The sequence below is a fragment of the Drosophila persimilis genome, unplaced genomic scaffold (assembly GCF_003286085.1).
Source record: "Drosophila persimilis strain 14011-0111.01,24,50 unplaced genomic scaffold, DperRS2 tig00000124-arrow-pilon, whole genome shotgun sequence".
NCBI lineage: Eukaryota > Metazoa > Arthropoda > Insecta > Diptera > Drosophilidae > Drosophila > Drosophila persimilis.
In genome coordinates, this window is record NW_020825294.1 from 3,209,826 (window position 1) to 3,235,495 (window position 25,670).

Here is a 25,670-nt window from a genome sequence, read left to right on the forward strand (position 1 = left end):
CGCGTCTATCAGCCGCAGAAGTTGTAAGTTTTATCTGTCATTTATCTGGTGTTTGCTTTGATCTTATCATTCTCTGTTAGGCCCAGTCTTCCTTCTCTCGCTTATCTCTCGCAGCTTCTCTCGGGGGGGATCGAATCTCTGGCATTCCTTCATATAAGAAACATTTCTCCGTCGAAGTTCCTGTTGTCACGTTGTTTTTGTGTTGTGCCGTGCGTTTAATTGTTAAGCAATAATATGTCCAAAAACGAGGATACACCCATTGCCAAGTAAGTGCTAGGGCCCGGGGACGGGCACGCGGCTTATCCGTCTGACTTTTGGTATAAATTTATGTGAAAAGAAAGGAATAAAAAGTTTGGCAAATATAAAATCTCTTTTGGGTAAATTAACATAAAGCGAGAGCCCCAAATGAGCTGCTGATTTGTTAAATAACCGTAAAAGCGGACAGCGTGGGAGCGGCGACAACTGTGCCGGCTCTCTCTCTCTCTCTCTCTCTCTGTCACTCTGTGTTTTGTGTGTGTGTGTGTGTGTGCGGTAGGTGCGCTTCTGAAAGGCCTCGAAAAGTTGGATAGAAAAAGCTTAAATTGAAGTGGGTACGCTACGTATTTTGCTTTTCGAAATTCTTCTTTTAGTTTCCCTTTTTCACACCCTTCTGGTAAAGGGTATATGTAGCGATTTTGAGATGTTTGAAAGTCCTACCCAGTCCGACTGTCTGTGTCCTTTTTAATGGAGCTTTTCACTGATCTTTCGTTTATCAAATATGGGCTATAGGTATCCGATATGCAAGGGTAATAAATAAATACTTGAATGGTATAACGAAATCTATTAATTTATTATTAAATTATTTAAAAAATTGTTGTGCCACCTTGATCAATGCCTTCTGGTGTTTTTTCTTGAGAAAAAGGATATTCCATTCTCTCGATAGATTCAATAGCTCATAAATTTATTTCTTAGGTCCTTCTCGACCATTAATACAAATATGATGGCAAGAAGTTTACGAAAAGTTCCCCTTTGGGACTTATTGGTGATCCAGAAAGGATCTTCTGATCCAAGAGTACTTCTGAGTCATATTTTAAAGCGAACAAAATATGTGAAAATTTGTTAAGCATCACCCTACAGATTCAATATACATATATTTAAAATATATAGACCGGGAAACCTTTTCGTAGTCTCTTCTGCGTTTCCTTTAATCTCACCTGCAATTTAACTCCTCGATATGTATAGCTAGATTCAATGTAGGGTTTGGAATGACACAGATACAGAGGTGTATTTAGTTTTTGAAAAGTCCCTATGGAAAAATCCCTAGAATTCCACCCATTTCGTAGTACCTTCTGATTTTCTCATTCGGAACCATTGACCTTTAAGGGTATCTGAAACTTCGTTTATCGCTAGCCAGCCTTTCATTTCATCTCATGTTTTTTTCTCTGTTTCTGGGGCCCTCATACCGTTTGCAATTGCGTTCGGGAAAGTTGCAGAGCAAGTAGTTTAGCGCCATTTGCACTTTTCGTAGTAAAAATTACGCACACTTGTACCCCGACTTTCTCGCACACGATGAAAACTTATCACACATACAGATAGGGTGGGGGTAGGAGGGGGTTCTGATGAAGATGGAGGCGCCTCACCTCCTCCAGCTCGTGCTCCTGGAGTTGGCATGGCAAAAAGGGGCGTGGCCTTTAAGTAGTCCTCGTAGTTTTCGTTAAGTAACAAAACTTCAAATTGAATTTTTCGCTGCACTTTTCATTTTAGCACCTATCAAAAAAAACCCCTTTTTCCGAAGCATCAGCCTCATTACAGTGGAAACTGCCTGATGATGGTCTGTGGTTGTGGGTGGCAAAGGGGGGGGCGAGGGGGCGAGGGGCACGCTTACATTGTGTCTGCTTAAATGCCGCAGTGTTCTTGCCAGGCAGCCAGTACGTTTTAATTCTCTTTTGGGGTTTTTTCTCGGAGTTGAAGTTGAAGTGGGAACCCCTCCACTCTACCCAGCACCAAAAAAAGTTTTCCTTCCTGTCGCTGCGGCTGCTACTGCATCGTCTTTTACTTGTTTATTGCCGAAACAGTACATTTCTATAGAAACTTCGGCTTGAAAATGATATAAAATGTAAAAAATTCCAGTTTTAAACAAAAGGTTTTTTGAGATATCAGATGTGGTATAGGGAAAACACAAAGCTCTGTACTTAAATAAGTTTTTTTAAATTAATTTTGTTAAATTATACGGGGAACCCTCGTGATGTTGTGTCGAGATTAAGAGATCAAGTAAGAGTTCATTCCTTAAACATGTTCCATGCTCCAACGGAAAGAGCTTATAATAGATTGTATTCGCTCGTGCGTCAACCCTCGGCTCACTCGCTTCGCTTCGGACCACGAATACCCAAAAAACCTACTCTCTAACCTAGCCATTGCACTTCTTTTTTGATGTTTTTTTTTTTGCAGACCCAGTTCGGCAAAGACCCGACGGAATAACTATGGTACGGCCCCATCCTTTCGCCTGCTGGAACAGGGACAGCTACAGGCCCAGAACAATGGTGGCAATGGCAACAACAATAACCCAGCAACGCCCTCAACACCTTCACAAATTTTTTGTTTGCACGGACGTTCGAATAACGTGGAAGGTACGTAGAGCCCAGCCCGTAGACCGACTTGTGGGGGACACTGTGACACAACTGTGGCGGCACTTTCGTGTCGCTTTCAATCAGTGGGGGAGCGAGCAATTTGCAGTCATTCATAAATGATCAAGAAAACGCAGCAGGCAGGCATTTTTCACTAAAAGTCAAATGCAAAAAAAATCGACAAAAAAAGCAAACAACTAAATTATAGAGAAATAAGCAAACAAAAATTAGTTTTTCGCGAACGTTCTTTTCGTTCTGTTCCTTTTTTGTTTTTGTAATATTCTCGTGAATTTGTTGATTGTTCCTAAGTGTTCCGTTTCGTTCAGTTTGTTTTTGGTTAGAAATCGAAAATTTTGGTGCAATTTGTGCGAGAGAAACAACATTATAGGATAAACGATTCGCTAATTGGCAGACGGCACGGAAATCGCTAGGAAATGAATAATGCCCGTGGTGATGGTTCAGGCGATGCCGATGCCCATACTCGTAGCAGGGTTTATGGCAAGACGACGACGGATAAAACCCGCATGGAAATGTTGCATGACTACGGTAAGCTACACACACCACACACTCCTACACTCCTACTCCACGACTCCTCCATGGGGCCCATCAATCAGCTGATGCTGCTGCTGCTGCTGCTGTTTTCTCCTCGATTTTGAAGGAAGTACTGCCCGCCCCACCATCTGGGGCATAATCAAAATTTATGCTCTTTGGTGACACACCGCCAATGGGAGCAGCATCGAGAGAGCAGACCGCATCCGACTATTGCCATAAATCGCACCAGAGAAACATCTCTCCTCCTCGTAATTTACGTATGACAACGTCGATGGACCCCCAAAATAAATGTTGGGGTCATTTTTCCATCTCCTCAAGCATATATATATCATATGTATATTGAAGGAGCCAAGAATCGTTGTCGTGGACCTCCGTTGAAGTTTATATTTTAATTTCCTCTCCACGGAGTCTGCAAGATGTTCAATTTTTCCGCTTTTTTTGGTTGATGATTCGATTTATTGGCAGACGATGAACGATGAACGACGTCGACCCCTAAATGACATTAACTTGTGTCTAGACGATGGTGGTGGAGCAGACCAGAGAGAGTTTTAGTCTTATAAACAGTAGAGCTTAACTGTTGGCGGATGCATTTTTATTGACCGCCTAGGGCAGGGCATGAAAAGGAGGGTATTAACCGTCTAGAGACGGGCAAAAACTAAGGAAGTTTTAGGGATTTGTTTAAGGAGAGTATTTGAAAGGGAAAAATGGCAGATGTATAAATCCAAAACACCTTTCTGGACCAAAATCAAAGAGACCGAAACACCTTTAAACGGACTAGGAAAATAATGGCTTTAAAGTTTCAGAAGTTATATGTTGCCTCGAGATAGAGGTGGATCCATTTGGCGGCTATATATAAAGCTCTCATCAACGAATATACGAATTACCATTGCAGAAACCCTGGTTTCTCCCAAAGCTCCTTCTATTTCTGAACTAATTAGGGAGTAAATGAAACACAAGGCATGCGTGTAGGCGAAAAGACTTTATTTGTACGCCTTAAAAGTCTACATAAAGATTTAAGCCCACGCCGACTAAGGGCGTACCAAAGTGGGTTCGTTCAAACGGCCTTTCACTGTATAAGTAACCCCCCACACATCTGTGGGATGTTTACATATAATATGCAATCATCTGGCCGCTTTCAGTGAATTCATTCAATCATAGTTCGAGTAACAAGCTCCCCCATTAAATGACCCGAGAGGCCCCCCTCGCTTCCAGTTGAAGACTCAAGACCAAGTCAAAAGCAGTTGCAGCAGGCAGCAGGCAGCAGCTGCTTCCAATTGTAAGCCCAGTCCCTAGTTAGTCGTTCGTTAAACGCGGCCCAGATGGGAGCACACAATATCCCATATGCTGGAATACTAATCAGTTCGTTCCCTCGCATGGTTTCCATGAATAGTGATTCGCCATCTCATTGTTATCGATGCGTGTTTTGGATTTGGGTAACATGGATTTGTTCAATCGGAAAGAGCAGAACTGTATCACAGAAGGTAACTATCATACTATTGTGGCTAATGAGGAACAGTCAACAGATGCATAGCTGTGTTGCACAGTGGAGGTGATTTTGGATACAATTGGAGATTGCATTTCAAAGGAAATTTAATGAAAGATAAGTTATGGCTAGGGAGGAGGTTGAGAAAGATGAGAGTACATACTAGAGAATATGCAATGGTGGGGAAGGCTAATGATTTTGTTGTAAAATAACTTTCAGCAGCAATGTAATGGGGATGCATTCTGTCTAACAAATGATCATCTAAAAGATATATTATTTTTATAGGGAATAAAGACCGTGTTGTCTTTATTCTGATTGTAAAACAATACTACAGTCTTCGGAGATTAGATAGAGATAGAGACTATCTCTCATTCATGTTATTGTGGCTTTGAGAATTCGAGAAAGTAGATCAAGGAAATACTGATTTGAGGAAACTTACAGACTGGTTATTAATGATATTTCTCATAGATATAATAGCATATTATTAAGAATTTGAGGGAATAAATCAAGTAAATTATATTGTTATAATATTTTTACTAATTTGAGATCTTAAAAGATCATAAAAACGAAAGAAAATCTTTAGATACCCCACTCATGCGCCAACCCCCGGCTCTCTCGCCTCGCACGCTTGCGCCGATTTGAATAAAACATCGGACGCAGAAAAGGTTAGGTTAGGTAGTCCAAAAAATCTATAAATTATAAGAAAACCTTAAGAGATCTAATATCTCTTTGAAATCATTATCTAAATGATTCAATTAATCACCGGATTAACCATTTATAACATGCAATAATCTGTATAAAAAGATCTGCCCTTTGAATAATTCATATTCATGAATGTTTGATGATTCCCTTCATCGGATGATGGAACACCTTGTATCGCAGTGTTGACGAAACAAACAGAGATTTAGCCGCTGACGAGCTTTGTGGCATGGCATTCATATTTGCAAATAATGGAATACTTCGTACTCGTGGCTTTTGTTGCAGACTTATTTCTATTCAATTACGAACCCGTTTTGTATGCACTTGGGATCGACATTTGGGTTCCACTTGCATTGCATCCCGTTCTGCCATTAATTATTTATAAGTACACACAGCGCACAATTGTTGTTATAGCTGGGTGGAAGGAAGGTGCATGCCCCCTCCACATACTTTCCGCATTGCGCAAACAAACAGGGACGCAAAAAGGAGGACGCGAATACCATGTGACGTGGACGTGGACGGTCCAAGGCGACCAATTAAAGATGCAGATGGATCGGAGTTGTTTAAATTGCAAGTATGATGATTCTTATGCATCAGATGGCGGCTGCTGATGCTGCTGCAGACGACCGGCCATGAGGTGCAGCTGGTTGCCGGTTGCCTCGGATGCGGGTCTAATAAGTGAAATTTGCACGTGCCACAATCGCAGTCGTCATCATCGTCGTCGTCGTCGTCGTCGTCGTCTGTGTCCTCAGCCGTTGAAGGTACCAGTGCCGAGCCTTGGTTATGCACAGGAATTTAATTTCGCTGCCGGCATTGTTACTGCGAGAGAGAGGGAGAAAGAAAGAAGGAAAGAAAGAAAGCGGTGCCATGTGGGAAAATGCGGAGGTGGCGGTGCGGAGAAGAGGTCGCCAGCAGCAGACGAGACCAGGCGTCGGCGTGTCCTTGCTCTGAATTCAAATGAAGAAACCGCGCTCGAAACTACAGAAACTATGTGAATATTAGAGATGGGAGACGATCGGCAGGCAGCGTGACACGAAACGGTGCAAGAGAAACGGAACTACGGGGATTTTAGAGATGAGAGAAGATTGGAGTAAAGCGTGACACGAAGGGTTAGGTTTTATGGAACTTTGTGGTACTTTAAATGAAAGAAAAATACTTTTAAAAGATAATATTTAATAACAGAAGTCCAGAATATGAAGCTATCGATAAAGAGAACTATAATATATCTAGGGGACAAACCCCAGGCTCACTCGCTTCGTTTGTTCGCGCCGATATGAGTAATCTATCGGACGACGGCTATCCTAAACTTGTTATGAGTATATTCTAGAGAAAAATTCTTCATTTTCTTAGAGTTTACATAGAAAATGTCTCAATACTGCAGTGTTTGAAGGCACAAAAATGATCCCTAAGTACTCTTTCATTATCCCTCACGCACTCATCCCTAACCATCTGAACGGCAGAGCGACCAGGCTATCGAAGCATATGCACATGTGTGAAGGCACCTTCCTGGTGGTTGCTCCACCACCAGACTCCCCTGCTCCAGCAAACAAAGGAGACCAGGAAAAGGCACTGAAGCAGGAGAAAGAGCTGTAGGAAGAAAGAGGGAAGCAGCAGCAGCAGCAGGGGCAGGAGGCAGGAGGCAAGCAGGAGCTGAAGCCAGTTGCAAGTGCAAAGAAAATGCATGCGGAAATGACAAAGCATGAAATACGGCTGCGACAAATGCAATAAAGTATTTAATAGACTGCTCCTAGCCAATGCTACGAAGCGGCCACCAACAGCAGCCACTACCCAACTTTCGCTGCCACTGCCACTGACACCCCAAAAGAAAAAAAAAAGGAGAAATAAAACCCAAAAGAGCAGCAAAAAACGAAGCGGGAAAACTCCCGGAAATGGGTCATATACCCCCGTAACGAATCCATATAGGAGAGGCGTGGCAGCAGCACCGAGGAGCAGGAGCAGGAGCAGTCGCAGTAGCATTGGTGGTCATTATTCACGTACCATGTTAAATAAATTTAAATGCCTGTTTTGTAAATATGTATTGCATGCTCAACGGCATAACAGATGTCCCAGGGAGCAGGAGGAGCCGAGATGCCGGAGCTCCAAACTACTTTTCCAGAGAAAAAAAAGGGTTCCCCCACAGTCACACACATGAGCCCTGCCACATTGTTAATTTAACACTTTCGCAGCCAAAAGAATATCGTAGTTTATATTCTTAAGAAAGGGCTTAAAGGAAACAATCATTAAATTTATTCAATGAAAACGGAAAGGGGAAAAAGAAATGTAAATATGGGGATGAGTGCAAACAAAAGCGAAGAAGAACGAAGAAGGGCTTTATTTTTCCAGTATGTAAACCATCATTGTAAATTGTGTACTATATAAAATAATGGGAAGGACTGTCATGCGTTTCAAGGACCTTTGTATACATAGGTTTGGGTACCAATTAAATTGGAATACAACATATTATATACTGGTGGAACGGCTTCGTGACTATCTTTCCTTTAATGTATATAATCTCGTAACCATTTGCCGGAGTATTTTGAACTATTTCTGATGCTCCGAATGATGTCATTGTCGATGTCTGAGACAGGTTTGAATCTGGATCAGCACTTTCGGATGAGCGGAACGTTTACTATTTGGCTGAATATTTGGTTCCAGATTAAAGCGTACTTGACTTTGTTTATATTTTATATGGGATAGTTGTATATTGTTCATCTAAAAATACTAAAATCCCGATTCAAGAACCCTGGGTAGTGGTAGGATACGAAAAACAATACGAAATGATACAACTAAAATATCATAGGAGGAGTTCAAATATTATAACACATTTCTACTGAGACCTAAATCCCAATAAGATTTTGATATAAGTTTTTATTTATTGTTTTTTTCGTGGATGAAAAGAAAATTGGAATGGTGATCCTTAAAAAATCCATCTTCAAATTATTCACAAAAATCATGCCTAAGTTTTTGCCACCATAAAAAAGCTGTTTTATGGCTTGGATTGCGCATTTATCAATTATTTTTTAATAATAGTTTGAAATGCTGTATTCTTTATTTTTTTTCAATAATATTTACCGAAATCTCAGCTTTTTACCGAATTTTACACATTTTAGATTAAAGCTTTATTCATCATAAAATTACGTAAATATTCTTAACATTTCCGTTGCATATTTTCTTCTATTTTCAGTTCGAGATCATTGCCATCGTGCCCGGAGCGAGGGCGTGGATATAAAGGCACGTCGGAAGCTGATTATTGCCAGTGTTTTGTGTCTGGTTTTCATGATTGCCGAAATTGTGGGTGAGTTGGAGTTTCGAGTCCGTTTTTAATGCCACGGGAAGTCCCCCATTCATTACGCGAAAACCTCACACCCTTTCATTGTACGGCGACTGGTCTTTCAATTCCTGAAATTCCCACCCATTTTTCACTCCATTTTTTGCTTTTTCTGTCTCAATTCCCAAACTAATTTCGCTCACCTCTGAGAAACTGAGCCAACAAATAAACAAGAAAGACGAAAAAGAAAGCAGAGAAAGGAGAGAAAAAGCAGAAAGCCCCCCAAAAAAAAGAGAACAAATGTGAAAGTCAAACAATTCGGGCAGCAAAAAGGGAAAACGGAAAAGGGATACGGGATACGGGACAGAGGACATGGGGACATGGGGACATGGGGACACGGGACAAGCAGAAGACGACGATGACGATGACGATGACGATGAGGACGGCGACGAGACGATTAAAAACTGAGCACCGGAAGTGCAACAATATGGCGACCGGAAGGGCTTACTGTCTGCTGTCAACCCTCTGCCTCGCCTCTCGCTTCATTTATGACAAGGGGAAGCAACCCTGGAGCAGGAACAGGAGGTAGTCGGTGGAGTCAGGGTTGAAGGGTTCTGTTGGTTATACAATAAACATTTAATTTTCGAGTGGCGGCGATGTCGGGGTCCTTGGACGGACGGCTGTTGCCGTTAATCGCTTTGCAATTACCTACAATGTTCCCACTGGAGAGAGGGAGAGGCAAAAGGGATTTTTTCCCCAGTGCCTTTTGCTGTGGCCTTCTCTTTTCGCTTTCAAATCGAAACTGTTGTCCAAGCGAGCTCCTCCTTTTTGCTGTTTTTTTGCTTTTTGCACCCAAAGCAAAGCCGAGGGGATTGTCGAGTCCTTGTATACCCTTAACCGTACCCGTATCTCTCGTACCTCTCGTACTTCTCGCACCCCCCTCTTCCAATCATCTCCCGCAATTCCCACAGATTGTCGAGTTAATTTTTTGCGCATTTATTTACACACTCCGCACCGCACCTTCTCGTCTCCTCCACAGGTGGCTACCTATCGAACAGTCTCGCCATTGCCACAGACGCCGCCCATTTGCTCACAGATTTTGCCAGTTTTATGATCTCATTGTTTGCCATCTGGATTGCCGGACGTCCATCTACGCAAAGGTAAGTGTACTGCCAGAGCCAGAAATTTCCATTCTCCTCCTCCAAAAAATGGAGACACTGCCAAATGGCAATCGGAAGAGGGAAATCAATAAATCGTAAAGTTCCCCTCTTTTTTTTCAATCTTACTTCTATTCGTCTTTTATTTTTTTTTGTGTTGCCAACTGCTTTGTGACATTTTGGGGAGTGCGCTCCCTCTCCCCTCCCTCTTCATCTGGATGGAGTCCAAAAGTCTCTTTTTGGGAAAGTAATGTAAAACAATTTTTTGAATATATTTATCCTTTCTTTTGGAAGTTGGGTATGTTAACTATTTGGAGAGAACTATTTCTAGGGCTTAAGTTGTTCAAAAGGTAGGAAGGATATATGTATGTAGGTGTAGGTATTCCCCAAAACTAAACTTTTAGAGAAGTATTTGTACGAAATAATTTGCTAGAAAAGATTTATATTTAGAAATATTTTGAGAGTCTATGAAAAACATTCTTTGTTTGGCAAGGGTAGCTATTACAGTGCAGTAATTGTATTTTGATAATGGAATAAAGTTAAAATGAAGTAAAAAGTAAAACAAATTGAAATAATTTAAAGTTGAATAATTAAATTATAAAGAAATAAAATTAGACTCAAAAGGTGCCATACATTGGATCAGCCTACAAGATCCCTACAGTAATATTACATTTATTTTTGTAAATATTGTAAATAATTCTATGTATGTATTACCTGTGATCTATTGTACCTCCCCTTGAATGTAAAACTAGATTAAGTTGCCACTATAGGTAGCAATAATTAATTATTAATATTTATTGAAGCGGGTATATCATTCTGATACTCGAACTACTATTAGAAATAGAGATTATTAGAAAATGTAAGATGTTCTGGGAATATTTATTGGTTTAATATCTCTCTAGTTATAAAAACTAGTTTTGGGTTGTCGTCGTGGCCCGATGTTTTACTCATATCGGCGTGAGCGAGCAAAGCTAGTGAGCCGGGGGTTGGCGCACAAGCAAATGGAAATCCGAGGGGGGCTTAGGAAGAATCCTTATATATCTGTTCCTTATATCTGATGATCTCTCTATAATTCTTAATCCTCGGAATATCTGCGATTAACAGATAAATCCTATATATGTATGTCCAATATCTCTATGTAATTTATGTTGATCCTGAAAACTAGAGTATTTGCATGGCAATTTATATTCCGTTTTTTCTTCGGTGGCGCCTCCACCATAATTTTGTGTCGCTCGACTGGGCCCGTGGCACATGGGCATGGGCATGGGCGTGCCCTGTGCCTCACCATCTCCCCGTCTCGTTCTCTCCCGCTCTGTGTGTTTGCAACCAGCCGTGTCTCCGGTTGTTTCTCCATTTCCCCATTCGCCATCGTCTAATTAGGCGAAAAGCCTGTTTCCAAATTTTCAGTGCCTTCCTCTTCTTGCGTCGTGTGGTTGCTTTTGTTGCAGTTGTAGTTCTGCTGTTGCAGTTGCTGCTTTTGTTGCAGTTGCCACTGCTGCTGTTGTTGCTGCTGCTGCTGCTGTTGCTGCCACTGTTCCTGCTGCTTCTGCGTACGTTCGGCCGTTGCACATTTTTCAATTGGTCTTTGGGACCAAGAGCACTCCCTGCTCTGCTGCTGCTGCTGTTGCCGCTGTTGCTGCTGCTCCCCTGCATCCATCTTGGGCTCAAACCGAAAGGAGGAGGATCTGGGTGGCAAGCGGCACGTTCTGCTCATTCATGCAAAAATCTCACTCACTCGACGACTCGACTGCAGCCACAAAGTGAATAATGAAAAACTTTTGCAATTTCAAGCGTGTTGCATGGTAATTTTGTAAATTTTGCTGCTGCTGCTGGTGCCTCAGACTCTGAATCAGCCTCCGACTATGCCCCAGCCTCGTTGATGTTGTTTCTGTTTCCAGTTTCTCTCTCCCTCTCTCTCTCTCTGTCTTGTGTTCTTTCTGGTTCCATGCTGCATGGCTGCTGCTGCTGCTGCTGCATGTTTGCTGGAATGGTGGTGGCAATGAGGCCTTAGTTTTCAGCCTCAGCTTCAGTCTGGTCTCTGTGCGGTTCGCAGAATTTCTACCTTCCACTTGCCCTACCCTCCCCACCCCCACCCCAACCCCCACGCTCCTTGGTTTCCTCTTCATGCCCCACCCATTGTGGCGCCGCCGTTGCCGAGTTGACAAGCCTAATTTATCAAAACAAAACACATTTGCACAATTGCAGCGGCAAACGCAGAAAACGAAACTCAAAACGAACCCAAAACTAAAACAGTGGAACACAGTGAAATGAAAATATTCGTTATTTTTGAGTAGGAATAAATATATATTTTAGGGGATAATGGCAGGAAAAATACTTATAAATGATTAAGAATCATTATGTACCATAGATATCATATGAAATAATTCATAGAAATAGAAACAGTAGAATCCTTTTTCGTTTCACATGAATTTGAGGCATAAATCGAAGAGGAAAGAGAAATCGAATGTATAAAAGTTTCGTCCCCCGGTGTTTTTGGTTCAATTCCTACCAGAAAGCCAAATGCTTTTCAAGTATTTTCCATTTTCCTACCACAACAAACCATTTTTTAATCCATTATGCAAATATCCCATATAAAATGTAAAGATATTTAAGTATGCTTTGATCTGGAACCAAATACTGAGTCAAATATGGAATATTACGCTCATCCGAAAGTGCTGATTGGTGCCTTGGACAAAGAATGTCCACTCTGTGAGGCGCTCAAATTCAAATATGAGTTAATTGATTTATATTGCGTATCGGGAACTACCGGAAATTACTTTTCGACACGTGTCCAGACTTAAACCTGTTCCTGAAGTCCATTCGCACATTCAAGTCATCCCCTTTTATCGTTTAAATAAAGTCTAAAGTATCCCAACTAAAAGATAAACCTTAAATAGGATCCTTTTCCGTTCCATGTATCTCTCTTTCTTCTCCACAAACCTTTAATTTCTTGATCTATGTTTTTTGCCTTCATTGATTTGCATTTAAAGTGGTATGTTTTTCGTGCTTGTCTTACATACAAGTAGACAACATATTTCATTTTCGCTAATCCCAATTAAGTGTTTTGGCTACTTACTTTTAATTATCGTGCTGCCAGGACCCACTGTGAGTGCGCCCCGCCATTGAGGTAGCGATGGTAGAGCCAGAGAGCTGCTCCTCCGACAGCAGCAGGCGGTCATTAAGCAAATGGCTGCACTTGCAACAGCAACAGCAACAGCAACCGACTGCACCCGTCCCGACATACCTATACACTATATACATATATATATTCGACAGAATCTGGGGAATGCAGGAGGGCCATGGGGGCGAGGGATGGGCAGGAGTTGGAGGACACGACGGATGTTTGCTGGAAATTAAATTGTATTATTATGGCGAGACATTCGTTGCTTTTGCTCCGGATCCTGCTCCGGCTCCTGGAGGCTCCTGCCTGCCTGCCTGGCTGGCTGGCTGGCTGGCATCGCATTAGTTAGCAGGCTGGCAAAATTGTTGCCTTTTGCCATTATTTCAATTTTATAACGAGAGAGTGGCAGGGGCCCCCCGTCCTGTCGGTTACCGGTTACGGTCTGGTCTTTCACTAGGTAGGGCTTTAATTGAACGACCCTCGACTTGGTCGCCATCGCCGTCCCCTTCCCCTTCCCCGTCCCCGTCGTTGAGGTGTTGACTTTGACCCAACCAAAAAAAGTATACATTCAACGAAAAATATACGAATATAACGTGTATGTAAACGCACATGCAAAACGCTCATTACATTAGGGAAAAATACTCGTACAGTGGAAAGAGGGGACCACCCTCCAACACCGTAAAATTATCATCTGGGTAGAACCACACCCCAGAAAAAAAAAAACCAAAATGAAAGCCTGTGTGTGTGTGCAGGACTCAAATTAAAATGGCATTTGACAAATTTTGGTCACATTTATCAAGTCATGTTTATGCCAGAATTCTATTCTATGAAAAGTCATCCCCACTCTGTGGAAAGCGGGGGATGACATCCCACGCCATATACGAGTATGTATTCCCACATCAATTTGTGTGTCTGTTTTTGTTTTGTAAGAGTTTTGGTTTTGACATGCCTTTTCTTTGAGGTTTACTTGGAAATTTACTGAAAATGAAGCTTCCTTTGATTGGTTGCAAGTAATTCAATTAAATGCTGCTCTATACTTTCGGGCACCAGTTAACAATGAGTGATGGAAATAAATTAAAGTTAATGCAATACAAGTTGCCTTTTGAATTCGTAACTTATTTTAGAGCTCGAATTCAAGGTGATACAATGACAGATGTGCTTTCACTTTAATGATAGATGGAAAACAGATGAAATTTATTCGTTTTCTTCTTCTTCTGGAAGCCACATTTTAAGGAATGCCTCTGATAAATTTAAGAAGCAAAGTTTTCCCTGGTGCAACTGCATTTCTCGTTCTTATTTTTCCCTGACAAACTTACATTAATTTCTTATGCTTTTCATTCTTATCGTTTGACAGGATGTCCTTTGGCTGGTATCGCGCCGAGGTCATTGGCGCCATGGCCTCGGTATTCATGATTTGGGTCATCACCGGTATACTCGTCTGGCTGGCCGTTGGACGCCTCATTACCGGGGACTTTGATGTGGATGCCAGGATCATGCTGATCACATCGGGACTGGCCATATTGGTTAATGTCATGTAAGTAAACGGCTACCACCTTTTCGATAGTGCTATATGTAGATCTTTAGATGGCAAAACAAACTGTCTGGGGCTGTCACTCTGTCTGTCTATCTGTTTGTGCGACTGAAAAGTTTTCCGCTGTTTTCCCCCGGGCAGTTTTCCAATTGCAATTGCCGCAATCAACTTGTCCCGGACAGGGATAAGGAAGGTGGGGTCATGGCAGGGCCAGCAAATGGGTCAACACAGTGCTGCAAAATGTCTCTGCGAAGTGTCTCCCCGTCGATCCTCAAGCCCATTGCCAATGCCCATTCCCATGCCCATTCCCTATCGGCATTCCCCTACGTATCCGCCAGTTGTTGCGGCAACTTTCTCCACATTTTAGCGACAACTTTTTCCACAAGTTTAGAATTTTTGCCCCCTCCCATGGCCCTTTTTCTTTTTGTGCGATTTTTTCTTCTGCGTCAACAAAAGGCCAAAGCGACGGCAACGACGAAGAGGAGTTTGCTGGTGTTTGCCTTGGCTAGCCCCAAAGGTGGTGTATTCTCCAGACTGGGGACCTCTCCCAGTTGCCGTCTACCCTTCGGATAATGACTGCTGAAGACTTGGTCGCTGTGGATGCGATTGGATTTAATTTCAATTTGGAAAGCTAAAAAATTAATCGACGGCTGACAAAGTTTTCAACGCTTCTGAAACTGCAGTTTGACCAGGGTACGATTTTACGATCTTTAAAAGGACGAGCGATGAGGGTTTTTATGATCCTTTGATGGGGCTGTAATTTATGAGGCGGCTTAAATTTCTAAGAAAAGAGTTTAGTTTCACAGAAGAATTAAGAGTGGGACTTGGAATTTTATTTGTTAACATAATTCTTATATTTATATTGCGATATTTTACATTTCCTATAATTCTGAGAAAAATCTCTTTAGGTTTAGGTTCTTCCCAAAACATTCTTTACTTTTGTAATAATTTAAAAAAACTTAAAAATACAATTTAAAATGAATTAATTAAGAACTTTAAAAATTTCCGTTCTTAAAATATTGAAAAATTAATTAATTAAAAATTAAAAAATTCATCTTCTTTTAAGAAATTAAAAAACTAAAAATAAAAACTTAAAAAGATTAATTTAATTAATTAATCAGGCAGAAATGATTATTATTATTTTATTATTATTTTTATAGGTATATTAAACTTATTGTATGAAAATCGATGAACTATCACATAAAATATCGAGAAATGTCGATTTCAATCGATAAATTATCGAATTTCAAACTAAAAATGTATTTAATGAGCATGTAAGAGCATTTTCTCTTCGTTTTCTAATTTCCTAAACGTTTCTGCTTTCTGCTTGTTGTGATTCCGCCGAGTGCAGCACCTGCCAGCAGTATTCCCCTCTGCCACCACCCTTCCCGTTATCAGCCCCTCTTCCAGCTACCACCTACCACCTTCTCCATCTCCTGCCTCATTCATGCTCATTCATGTGGCTGTCGAAGCATAGTTTTTGGCGCATAAATCGCAACGTTCAATGCTGAGAGCAGCGCACACACATGTGCATGTGCACATGCTACCCCCCGCCCTATACCCACTCCACCTTCACTCCTTCACCTCACCTCACCTCTCTTTACCTCCATCACCCACCATCCACTCTTTCCCCATCTTGTTGTTGTTGTTGTTTCTGGTACTAGTTCCGGGGATAGCGCAAAAATTTTCCAGTTGACGTTGGCATTTTCACTGTTTGCCACTTGAATTGTTTGATTACGTGAATTGATTGTGAAAAACGTGCAGCAGAAGCAACTCTCGTGTTCTCCTTCCTTCCTTCCTGCCTGCTTCTGCTTCTTGGCTTAGATGTTGGCCAGAAGAAGAAGTGGTCTTCATGGGGGGGAAAACACGGTGGTCTTAGCTAAGGCCATCCTAAAGATGCTGCCATAAAAATAGAAGTAAAGTCAAGTCTGGGCTTCCTTACCGATGCTCCTCGAATGGTTGCCATCTTGCTTTCATTCTGTGTTCGAACAACGGTATTAAATGGCCACCTTTTACCCGTTATGTGCGTTTTGGGCGGCAACTGGCGATCATGTCCGTAGTCCGTAGTCGGTAGTCGGTGGCAAGTTTTGCGAAAACTATTTCCTACCATTGAAGGCTTTTTACTTAGTTTCATTTAGTTGTAGAGGCTACTCCACGTCTGGTTCTATTTTCCCCCGAGTTTTTAGTTCAATTAGCACAATGCCGAAAATGGCAGGCAAACACACTCACACATACACGTACAACGGAATTTTCCCCCCGCTTTTCTTTGTGCCTTCGGTTGTTGTTGTTGGGTTAACTTTTGAGTGGCGGCAACGACGCGTCGTCCGACGGCTTCACATCGTTAAAACGCCCATTAGGACCGCCAAAAGCAGGACCAAAAGGAGCAAGAGGAGCACGAGTACCAGCAGAAAATGGAGAAACAAAAAACGGCAGAGAGAAGAAATGAACGGAGAAAATACAGTGAAAGTTCGACCAGGGGACAGGACTAACTAGAGAGACAGCTCCAAATTGAAAGATCAATGAAATATTGTATGGTTTTAGGAGTTTAAATCGTTATAGGAACTGTAGGGATCCCTCTTAGAGAGATGATCTTGTGAGAAATCTCTATAGTAAGTCGATTTAAAAGATATTTTGGGATATAATGCATAAATCTTGTTCTTATGCATGAAACACTCTCAAGGAAGTGGCAAAAGCTGACTTTGTAGACGATGATTCCCCAGGATTCTGCATGTGCGCGTCGTGCAGCAGCGCTCCTCGTTCGCTTGGACCTCCTAGATGACCTTTGAAAAGGGTTTCTTCACTGTACCACCCACAAACACTACGACACTCATGTAGCGTGACCTTAAGCGGCAAGTGGGACATTAGCGAGAGCAAAAGTCAGTGAAATATGAGATGTTTTTTTGTGAGCAACTGGAAGAGGGGTCTGTTGGTGGTTCTTTAAGCAGGGAGAACGAAGGCAGGCGGTGCTTAGTGAGGGGAGGAAGGCCGGCAGGCGGTGCTTAGTGAGGGGAAGAAGGCAGGCAGGCGGTGCTTAGTGAAGGGAAGAGTAAGGGTAAAGAGGTGCTAAAGCAATTACAACCAGAGTGTGCCCCAGGAAGGTGCTGCTGGCAATGGGAATGGGCCAGAGAATGGGAGAATGGCAGGTTAGGTTTTTGGACGGATGAATGCTTTGCTCCGAATTTTTCGGTAAAGTAATCAAATACATTTTTGGTCCAAAGGTTTTGTTCTTGTGTTGGAATCTAAAAATAGCATTGCGAACCGGGGGGGGGCTAAAAAATGTTGGACCGAAAAACAGTCAAACAATGTGAAAAACTTAGGGGCAATGTACACCCAAAGAAAAAATATTTTAATATTTTAATGTATACCAATAGTTTTTCCACAAGAGTTAAAACTGTACAAAGAAAGGTTTTTATAAAAAAAAAAATATTTTCCGATTTTGATTAAATACTTTTCTAAAATTTCTAAATTCTAAATTAAATATATTTATTATTATTATATATTTTTATTTTATTTTTATTTATTTATTATATTATATTTATTTCAAAATTTTTTATTTTGTTTATTAAATTTTGGGCGTATTAATATGATATTTGAATATATTTATGTTTACAGCAAAGATAAATATTACTAAAAAATGTTTGCATTTAAAAATCGAATATTTAATTTAAATATGGGTGTGTTTCTTTTTACTATGTAATTTTTGTCCGGATGTAGCGTAGAATTTGTTTTTCAGCGTACAATTTAAGTCTATTTTCAATCGATTATTAAAATAGCATCCATAATTGAAAGCGTTTAAAAGCAATCCCAAAATGTAATCGAAATTAGATTTAGTTTTAAAAGTCGCCTTATTTCAAGAGACTTTACTGAATCTAGAGTAGGATGCTTAAGGGATACCAAAAATGTATTTTCCGTATTCTCTTTAAAGATTCCCCATTATGTGCCTTCACTACTCATAAATGCTATGCCATTTATTGTATATGCTTAGCTTAGTGTATTTACTATGTGAATATTGAGCCTCTACTCCACTCCACTCCACACTCCACAATCCACACTCCATTCTCCACTTTCCTGTCCAGCCAGCCAGTCAGCCACTTGAGACCAAGGCTGGCCAAAAGCTTGTTAGCCTGACAACTCAATTTCATTTTCAATTTCTTAAGACCTCGCTGTGATGGTCTCCCAGGCTGCTTGGCTCTCTCTCGAAAGAGAAGCTACCAGGCCAAATGTGGCCATAATTTGTCAAACCCGCAAGAAAAAAAACTACAACAAAATGGTGGAAAAAACAAGAAAGAAGAAATATAAACGATGATGAAGATGGGGAAGACGCGAGGCAACGCGTTGATGGGCCACTAAATAAATTGTACACAGCACCAGAGCTCCAAGAGCCAGATCCAGCTTTTAGCTTCAGCTCCGATGCTCCGATGCTCCGATGCTCCGAGTCTCCATCTCCAGTTGCAGGCTCGCCCTGGCTCCGTGGTCAGTGGTGGTGCTCCTCCTGTGATGCGAGGGATTCAATGCGAAGCACATACGCTTTTTGACTTTGAACATCCGATTGCCGAGGCATTACCGGGGCCACTTCTCTCTCTCTCTCTCTTGCTCCCTCTCTCTATCTTTCTGTGCCCCTGCCAGCGTGTGTGTGTGTGTCCTGGAGCGCAAAAAATGCCAATGCGAGCGACATGCCCCCAACATCAGGGTCCCGTCCGCCACCCCACCCCAGCCATTGGAGGGCTTGCCCCCAGCCAGTGCTAACCCATGGCATTGTTGTTCCAACTGTGTCGCTGTAATTTGTAGCGCGCAATGAAGCATTTCCCTTGATTTTGCGGCATCTTTACTCGCCTCGTTAGTGGCCAACAAACGACAGCAGCCATGACAACACCAGCCATGACCCACGGACGGGACGGGCTCCATTGCTGGCTTGCTGGCTGCCTGGCTGCCTGGCTCACTGGCTGGCAACGTGGCGTATACGCCATGTCCTGATTTAATTGACAGGAACATAAATATTAGCGCATATCTTGACTCAACTCGCCTTGGCTTTCCTTTCCTTGGGCTTCTGTGTGTTGGTCTCTGGTCTGGTCTGGTCTGGTCTGGTCTCGGTTGGGATCGTATGTGACTGTTGCCGGGATTTGCCGCCCGGCTCCAGGATGTCTCGGGGCATGTCGGGAATGTGCACAGAGCTCTGGGTTCTGGCTCTAGCCCCCAGTCCTGGGTGTCACCCGGATGAGCAGCTCGTTAAGCTGTCGAGGACGAGCAGCAGAACCAGGAGAACCAGAACCAAGACCAAGACACAGGGATAACGACAAGGGGACACGTTTATTGCGCTCATCTTAACGCGCATTTTACAACCGGGTGTTGTTATTTATTTTGTTCGTGGTCTGTCTAAGACAGCGCCTCCTCTCCCTCCCCCCTCCCCAACATACGGGTGAGTAAAGGGCTGAAAACTTCTCAAAAACTTTTTTTGAAATTAACTGCAAGAAAGAAGAATCCAAGAGGAGGTCTAAGTGGAAGAAATCGTTAGGACTCTTTAGACAAATTGCTTATGAGAGAGAGAGAGAGGGAGACTTACCATGGAGAATGGATTGCCCTTTATTCAGGAATTATGGGTGGCACTTGAATTGCAATTTGAATCGTAAAAGAATACATATTACTTTATTTCCTCGGTAAGGATTTCTTTAGTAAACCTAAAATTCCACAGATTGAGATTCTTATGAGGGTACCGATTCAATTAAAACCTTTTTGTCCCTTCCACTTCCACTTTTTGCATTCCATTTCCTGTTAAATTTAATTTTGCAGTTCCAAATGTTTTCATTTGTCTACGCCGAAGTTCGCTCTCATTTGGGGTCGTACATCAACCCAGTTTTCGTAGCCCCCTCCATCCAACCTAATGAACTTTTACGAGTACGAGTATGGGCCCTCCCGCGCTACGTGATATCTTTTTAAGAGCATCAAATTGTCTTTGAGTCAACAATTGACGTTACGTCAATTAGCCGCAAATCGACATCGTCGTCGCAGGGTTTGAATGGGATTTTCGGGTGGAGGGGGGAGGGGAGGGGTTGGTTGGAGTTCGGTCTGCGGTTTGTTTGCCGCCTCCCGCCCATCCCAGCCCATTCCATACTCCGATTCTCTCACAGAGTCGTCTGCTGCTGCTGCTGCTGCTCCGTGACTGTTCACTTTGTGCTTTGTGTTTGGACCTGCCAATGGGCTTGTGCGTAATTTATGCGAGTTTATTTATTGATGCCCCGGCACAGTGCATTGTTTTCCCCGAAAAAGCCGGCTAAGTGCAGCCGGCGGACAAGAGTGGAGCCATATAGCCATAGCCATAGCCATAGCCAGAAATCGGCTCTGTCCGCTGTCCGCAGCGTCCGTTTTGGTATGTCGGTTGGCCCGACCATGGCCTTTTTCCTCCCAAATAGAAAACCCATAAATCTTCAATGTCGGAGCATTTAAAATGAATAAAAAGTCAATGTGCCGAGCTATTAACTGCCTGATGCATGCCGTGTGAGGACGGACGAACAAGGGAGGATACTGGGGGGGGGGACGTACTGGACGGGCTTGATGGGAGTACAGTGGAGACCAGTCAACCGGTTGCCATTTTCGACAATACATTTGTATTTGCATGCGGCAATGCATCCGGCCGTACTCTGGAACTGGAGCAGCACCAGACCCCACCAGAATGGGCCTCGATTTTCGGCACGGTCACCCGGCGGAGGATGGAGGGGCGGACGCCGACTCGCACACACCTTCCGGTACACAGAACAGCAAAACATTGAAAACTGAACCTATAATGGGGAACGGGACAAGGTTCTAGGGAGTAGTCAGAGAAGGTGGTTCCCGGGACTGGCCGAAGGAGAGAGTTGTGTGGGGGGTTACAGTGTGATGGAGTCGTTTATTTTTGAAAAGAAAAATGTAATTGATTTATGGATATTGCTCGTAAATTTAGTTAAAGTTTAAGTGGTTGAAAAATATCTGAACATATATTTTATAGAGAGCAAAGTGTGCAAATATCAGTTCTTATTGGGTTTATTCTATTGTCTATTTTTAAAAATAAATTTATGGTATTTTTTGCTAGACAAATTTAAAAGTTTTCAGTAAAATGTTTACAATTTATTACTACATAAATGTAAATATATTATTTGAATTTTTTACATTATTAGATCGTAATATAAAACACTAGTTTATTATCTAGAAAATACAACTGAAAATTTAAAATTAACTCTACTGAAAATTCCCACATTTACAACTTAAATACCTTTTCACACATTTTTCTATACAAAAACAATTCCAATGCAATAACTGAACAAAAGCACTGCCGGCTACGAGGAATTTCCCTGCCCTAAATAGGAAACATCCTTTGGTTATTGACTCTGCATTCGTGGCACAATTCACAATTTCTTTAAATATTTCTTGCAATCAGAAATTTACAAAATGTTTATTTTACACTTGAATTTGGAGATTAGTTGCTTAAAATGTTTCATAAACTAGTGCCTTATACTACTTTCTGTTTAAATTCTGCAACTCTTTTAAATGTGAAACTTTTTCCCTCCACTTTGGCCCCACAGTGCGTGACCTGTGTGTTTGCCCGATTGTGGTAGTGTTGTTGGTGCATTAAAATTCTGAAATAAAATACGAAACAATGCAATAGCGTTGCCCGCATACCCGTCCCGTCCGCCACACCATTTTGTGCCACCAAACGAACAAACACAAAACGAAAAAAAGGGAGGAAGAATCCCACTTTTTGGGATGCGTTTTTGTTTTCGTACTGTGGCCTGGCTAACGTGGCCCAGACAGTGGATGCGCAGAGGCGGTGAGGCGGTGAGGGCACGCCACATAGCTCTTGCTACATTTTCAAGTATATTAAATATTTTTGATAACGTTTTCAATTTCTTTGCCGTCTAGAATGGGCGTACAGCTGCAGCATGGGCACTCGCATGGCTTGGGCGGCGGTCAGGGCCATAGCCATGGCGGCAAATCCAAGAAGACGAAGAAGTCAAACACAACGGCCCGGTTGCCGTCCCATGCTCATGCCACATCCACGCCGTGCGCTGCATCGCCCACAGAGCGGATTGAGGGCGGCGTGGCCTTTGCCCCCGAGGATGCTGAGTTGCCGGGCAGCGGACTGCCGACCTACTCCTATCAGAATGCCAAGTTGGTGGACCCGACGCTGGATTTGGAAATTGCGGCCGTGCTGGCCGAGACGGCGCCGGGTGCCCATCATCATGGCGGGTCGACGGGTCGGGAGGCCGTCAACATGAATGTCCGGGCGGCCCTGATCCATGTGATTGGCGATGTCATCCAGAGTGTTGGTGTGTTTGTTGCTGCTCTCGTGATCTACTTTTGGCCAGAGTACTCCATCGTTGATCCCATTTGCACATTTGTGTTCTCCATCATTGTGCTCTTCACCACGTTCACGATCATGAAGGATGCCCTCCTGGTAAGTGAGACAGACAGGGCGATTAGTAAACTCTCGCTTAAACCATTACAAAATTAATCCTTAAAATGTAGCTTAAAATCATTTAAACAGTTTAAACTTTGAATCTCATTTAAATACAATTTTAAATGCTCTTTTCACACACACCATATTGGAAATGGCGAAAATACGTTTTCGTGACTTGAATCATCCATCAAAAAACAACAGAAACAAGTACATTCAAACATGAATTCAATAATAATATCATTTAAAATTTCACTCGTTCATTGAATGAATTGACTACCCATAATTGAATCCAATAATTTGATAGATATTGTTATTTGAATCAGTTTTAAAACGTTGAATAGGAACAATTATCAAGGATTTAAGTTCATTTAACAACAACCAACAAAAAGCGAATGTTAAATGGCTGGGCAAAAGCATATAAGTAATCGTATATATTCGTTGCTTTCCTTTTTTTTTTTTGGCAGGTACTGATGGAGGGTACACCCAACTATATGCATTATACCGAAGTACTGCAGATTTTCCAAGGCATCGAGGGCGTTGAGCGGGTCCACAATTTGCGCATCTGGGCGCTGAGCATTAATAAAGTGGCGCTATCTGCGCATTTGGCCATTGGTGAGTAGCAGCCCCAGGGTGTTCGTCCTTCCGTGTGTGTGTGTGTGTGGGAGCCCATGTCCATGCCTCGAAACAGGCCAAAAAGCTTGCTGATACATGTGTTTGTCCATGGCCCCCGTCGACCCACAACCAAGCGCGCTTTGGGTATGGTAATTATCCCAATGGATTTGTTGTTGTTTTAAGCTGCTTTTCCTCCACTCCACTCCAGTCCAATGCTGGTGGCAGTCCTTCCTGCTGCTGCGGCTGCCTGGTACTGCTCCCTGTCCATGGGCAGTCAGTGCGCAATTAGCTTAATTATTTTTGAAATGGCTTTTTAAGCGTGGACAATTTCGAAAGAGAGAAACTGAACAGAGGGGTTCTGCACTCCTCCCTCCTCCCTTCTCCTTCCATTAATGTTATCATCTACGCTGATACCGCTTAATCGTTTCCTTCTTCTTCCCGCACACACACAAACAGCTTCTAATGCCAATCCAAAGCAGATACTGGATGCAGCCACTTCGGCGGTGCACTTGCGCTACAACTTCTTTGAGACGACCATACAAATTGAGGATTATACGGCCCAGATGGAGAGCTGCATGCAGTGCAATGTCCCACAAAAGTAGAGGATCCCAACAAAATCCAAACAACTGAAATATATAATGTTGAATATATATATTAAATGTATTTGTTAAGACACACACACACTTACCCATCCATATATATTATATGTAATGAGTGTCTGGCTGGAGACTAGAACACAAATCCACTATAAACTATAAACGAAATTACATGTTTGTGTCTGCTTTTGCTTTACATATTACCCATCATCAGTAGCAGTTCATCAAAAGCTGGTTTACAGTGGGGCTGGTCGTTGGGTGTTGATGAATCTCGTGCATAATGTGGAACAGGGGACATTTTTCAGCCTTGCGTTGGGTGCCATCTGGGCGTGGGTTTATCTAGAATAATACTTAGGTGATTTAAACATAAATGTAACCCATTAACCATCTCCTGGTATTGTCATCAAAGTGATTGTGTGTAGCCCCACTCGTAGAGGATTCTAATCAACTCGATCTCAATTCATTTAACTCGCTAAAACCCCTCTAACGCTAAAACCATTTGTATGTACAATTTTTTAATCGAATTTCCCCATACACTGGGCCAATCTCTACGGCGTTTTTTGTTCACAACAATTTTTCATCGCTCCCCATGGTGCATTGGCCGGAAGAGTTTTTCATGTATGTATTTTCCATCAAATTCGATGCATGAGCGATATGCAAACACGCATAAAAGTTATTAAGCTGCCGTTCGGTGCTCGTCGTTGCCCGCAACCCGCCCGCCACCATCCGCCACCGGCATTGCACACAAAAATGGCCACCGAACCCAGAACTAATGCCAATTTATAGGGGACTGCCCTGAGGCAGCCACATCCTCATACTCCCCCAAAAAATCTATCCATCGGCTTATCTGAGCCCACCTCCTGCCCAAACCACCTGGCTCCATTCCACTTCACTCCACTGCTGGCGCTCCCATTATGCATAATTTGACATGTGGCCATTGCGTAAGCGAGGACCACGCTTTGCGTGTGGACTGAAACGGGGCGACGCTTTCAAATTATGTCTAAATTGTTGACCGACAAACTGGCCGGCATTTCTATCTCTAGGCGGCATATGATTCCCACGTGGGAGGCTCTCCTACTCCTCCTGGTGGTGGGTGGTGGGTAGTGACGCCTAATCGCCGCCAATTTGTTGACAGATTTGCATGCTCCAAGCGAACAAAGACGACGCGGCTGCCACCTTGAACAAATGCCGCAAATTCTAGCCAAACGAAGAATACGGAGGGGCCACGCTAGGTAAGGCCCAAAGTTTTAGTAAAACCCGGCATCCAGAGGTTCCACCCACTCCCAGTACCAACACCCGGCGCAGACGCAGCTCCAAGTGTGCTAAAAAGAGCAGCAGAAATGAAGAGAGAGAGGGATTTCGTTTAGTTCGGATTCTCACGTTGCGGCTTTTGCTTTGGCGGCCACTTGACCTGCAGTTGGAATTGAATGCACATGGCTCGGCAGCGCGGCAGCCAGATGGATGCAGACTGGGCGGCCACACATCCTTTAAGTGATTAACATGCAACACCCACAGACACAGGAGGCACCAAGAGGCTGGCCACAGAGTTCCTGCAAGGCAGCCCCACCTAATGATTGTATGTTCATTTACTTATTGTTTTAAATAGCCCCAATTGGTTTT

The 25,670-nt window shown here is 42.7% G+C and overlaps 1 protein-coding gene across 1 annotated transcript; it reads left to right on the forward strand.

The window, feature by feature from the left end:
* Positions 1 to 126: 126 nt before the first annotated feature.
* Positions 127 to 24,227, forward strand: LOC6593410 (zinc transporter 2). Its single transcript, XM_026987856.1, has 8 exons — positions 127 to 266; positions 2,428 to 2,606; positions 8,522 to 8,632; positions 9,645 to 9,765; positions 14,238 to 14,417; positions 22,305 to 22,839; positions 23,307 to 23,454; positions 23,911 to 24,227. The coding sequence occupies exons 1-8, from the start codon at positions 235 to 237 to the stop codon at positions 24,054 to 24,056; spliced, it is 1,452 nt and encodes a 483-aa protein (XP_026843657.1). The 5' UTR covers positions 127 to 234; the 3' UTR covers positions 24,057 to 24,227.
* Positions 24,228 to 25,670: the final 1,443 nt, after the last annotated feature.

What these genes read in the sequence shown, in the direction of transcription:
- LOC6593410 (XM_026987856.1), top strand. Translation starts at nt 235, where the DNA reads ATGTCCAAAAACGAGGATACACCCATTGCCAA. An exon ending in ACGTTCGAATAACGTGGAAG is followed by an intron (nt 2,607 to 8,521) that starts GTACGTAGAGCC and finishes TTCTATTTTCAG; the next exon opens with TTCGAGATCATTGCCATCGT. An exon ending in TCATGAAGGATGCCCTCCTG is followed by an intron (nt 22,840 to 23,306) that starts GTAAGTGAGACA and finishes TTTTTTTGGCAG; the next exon opens with GTACTGATGGAGGGTACACC.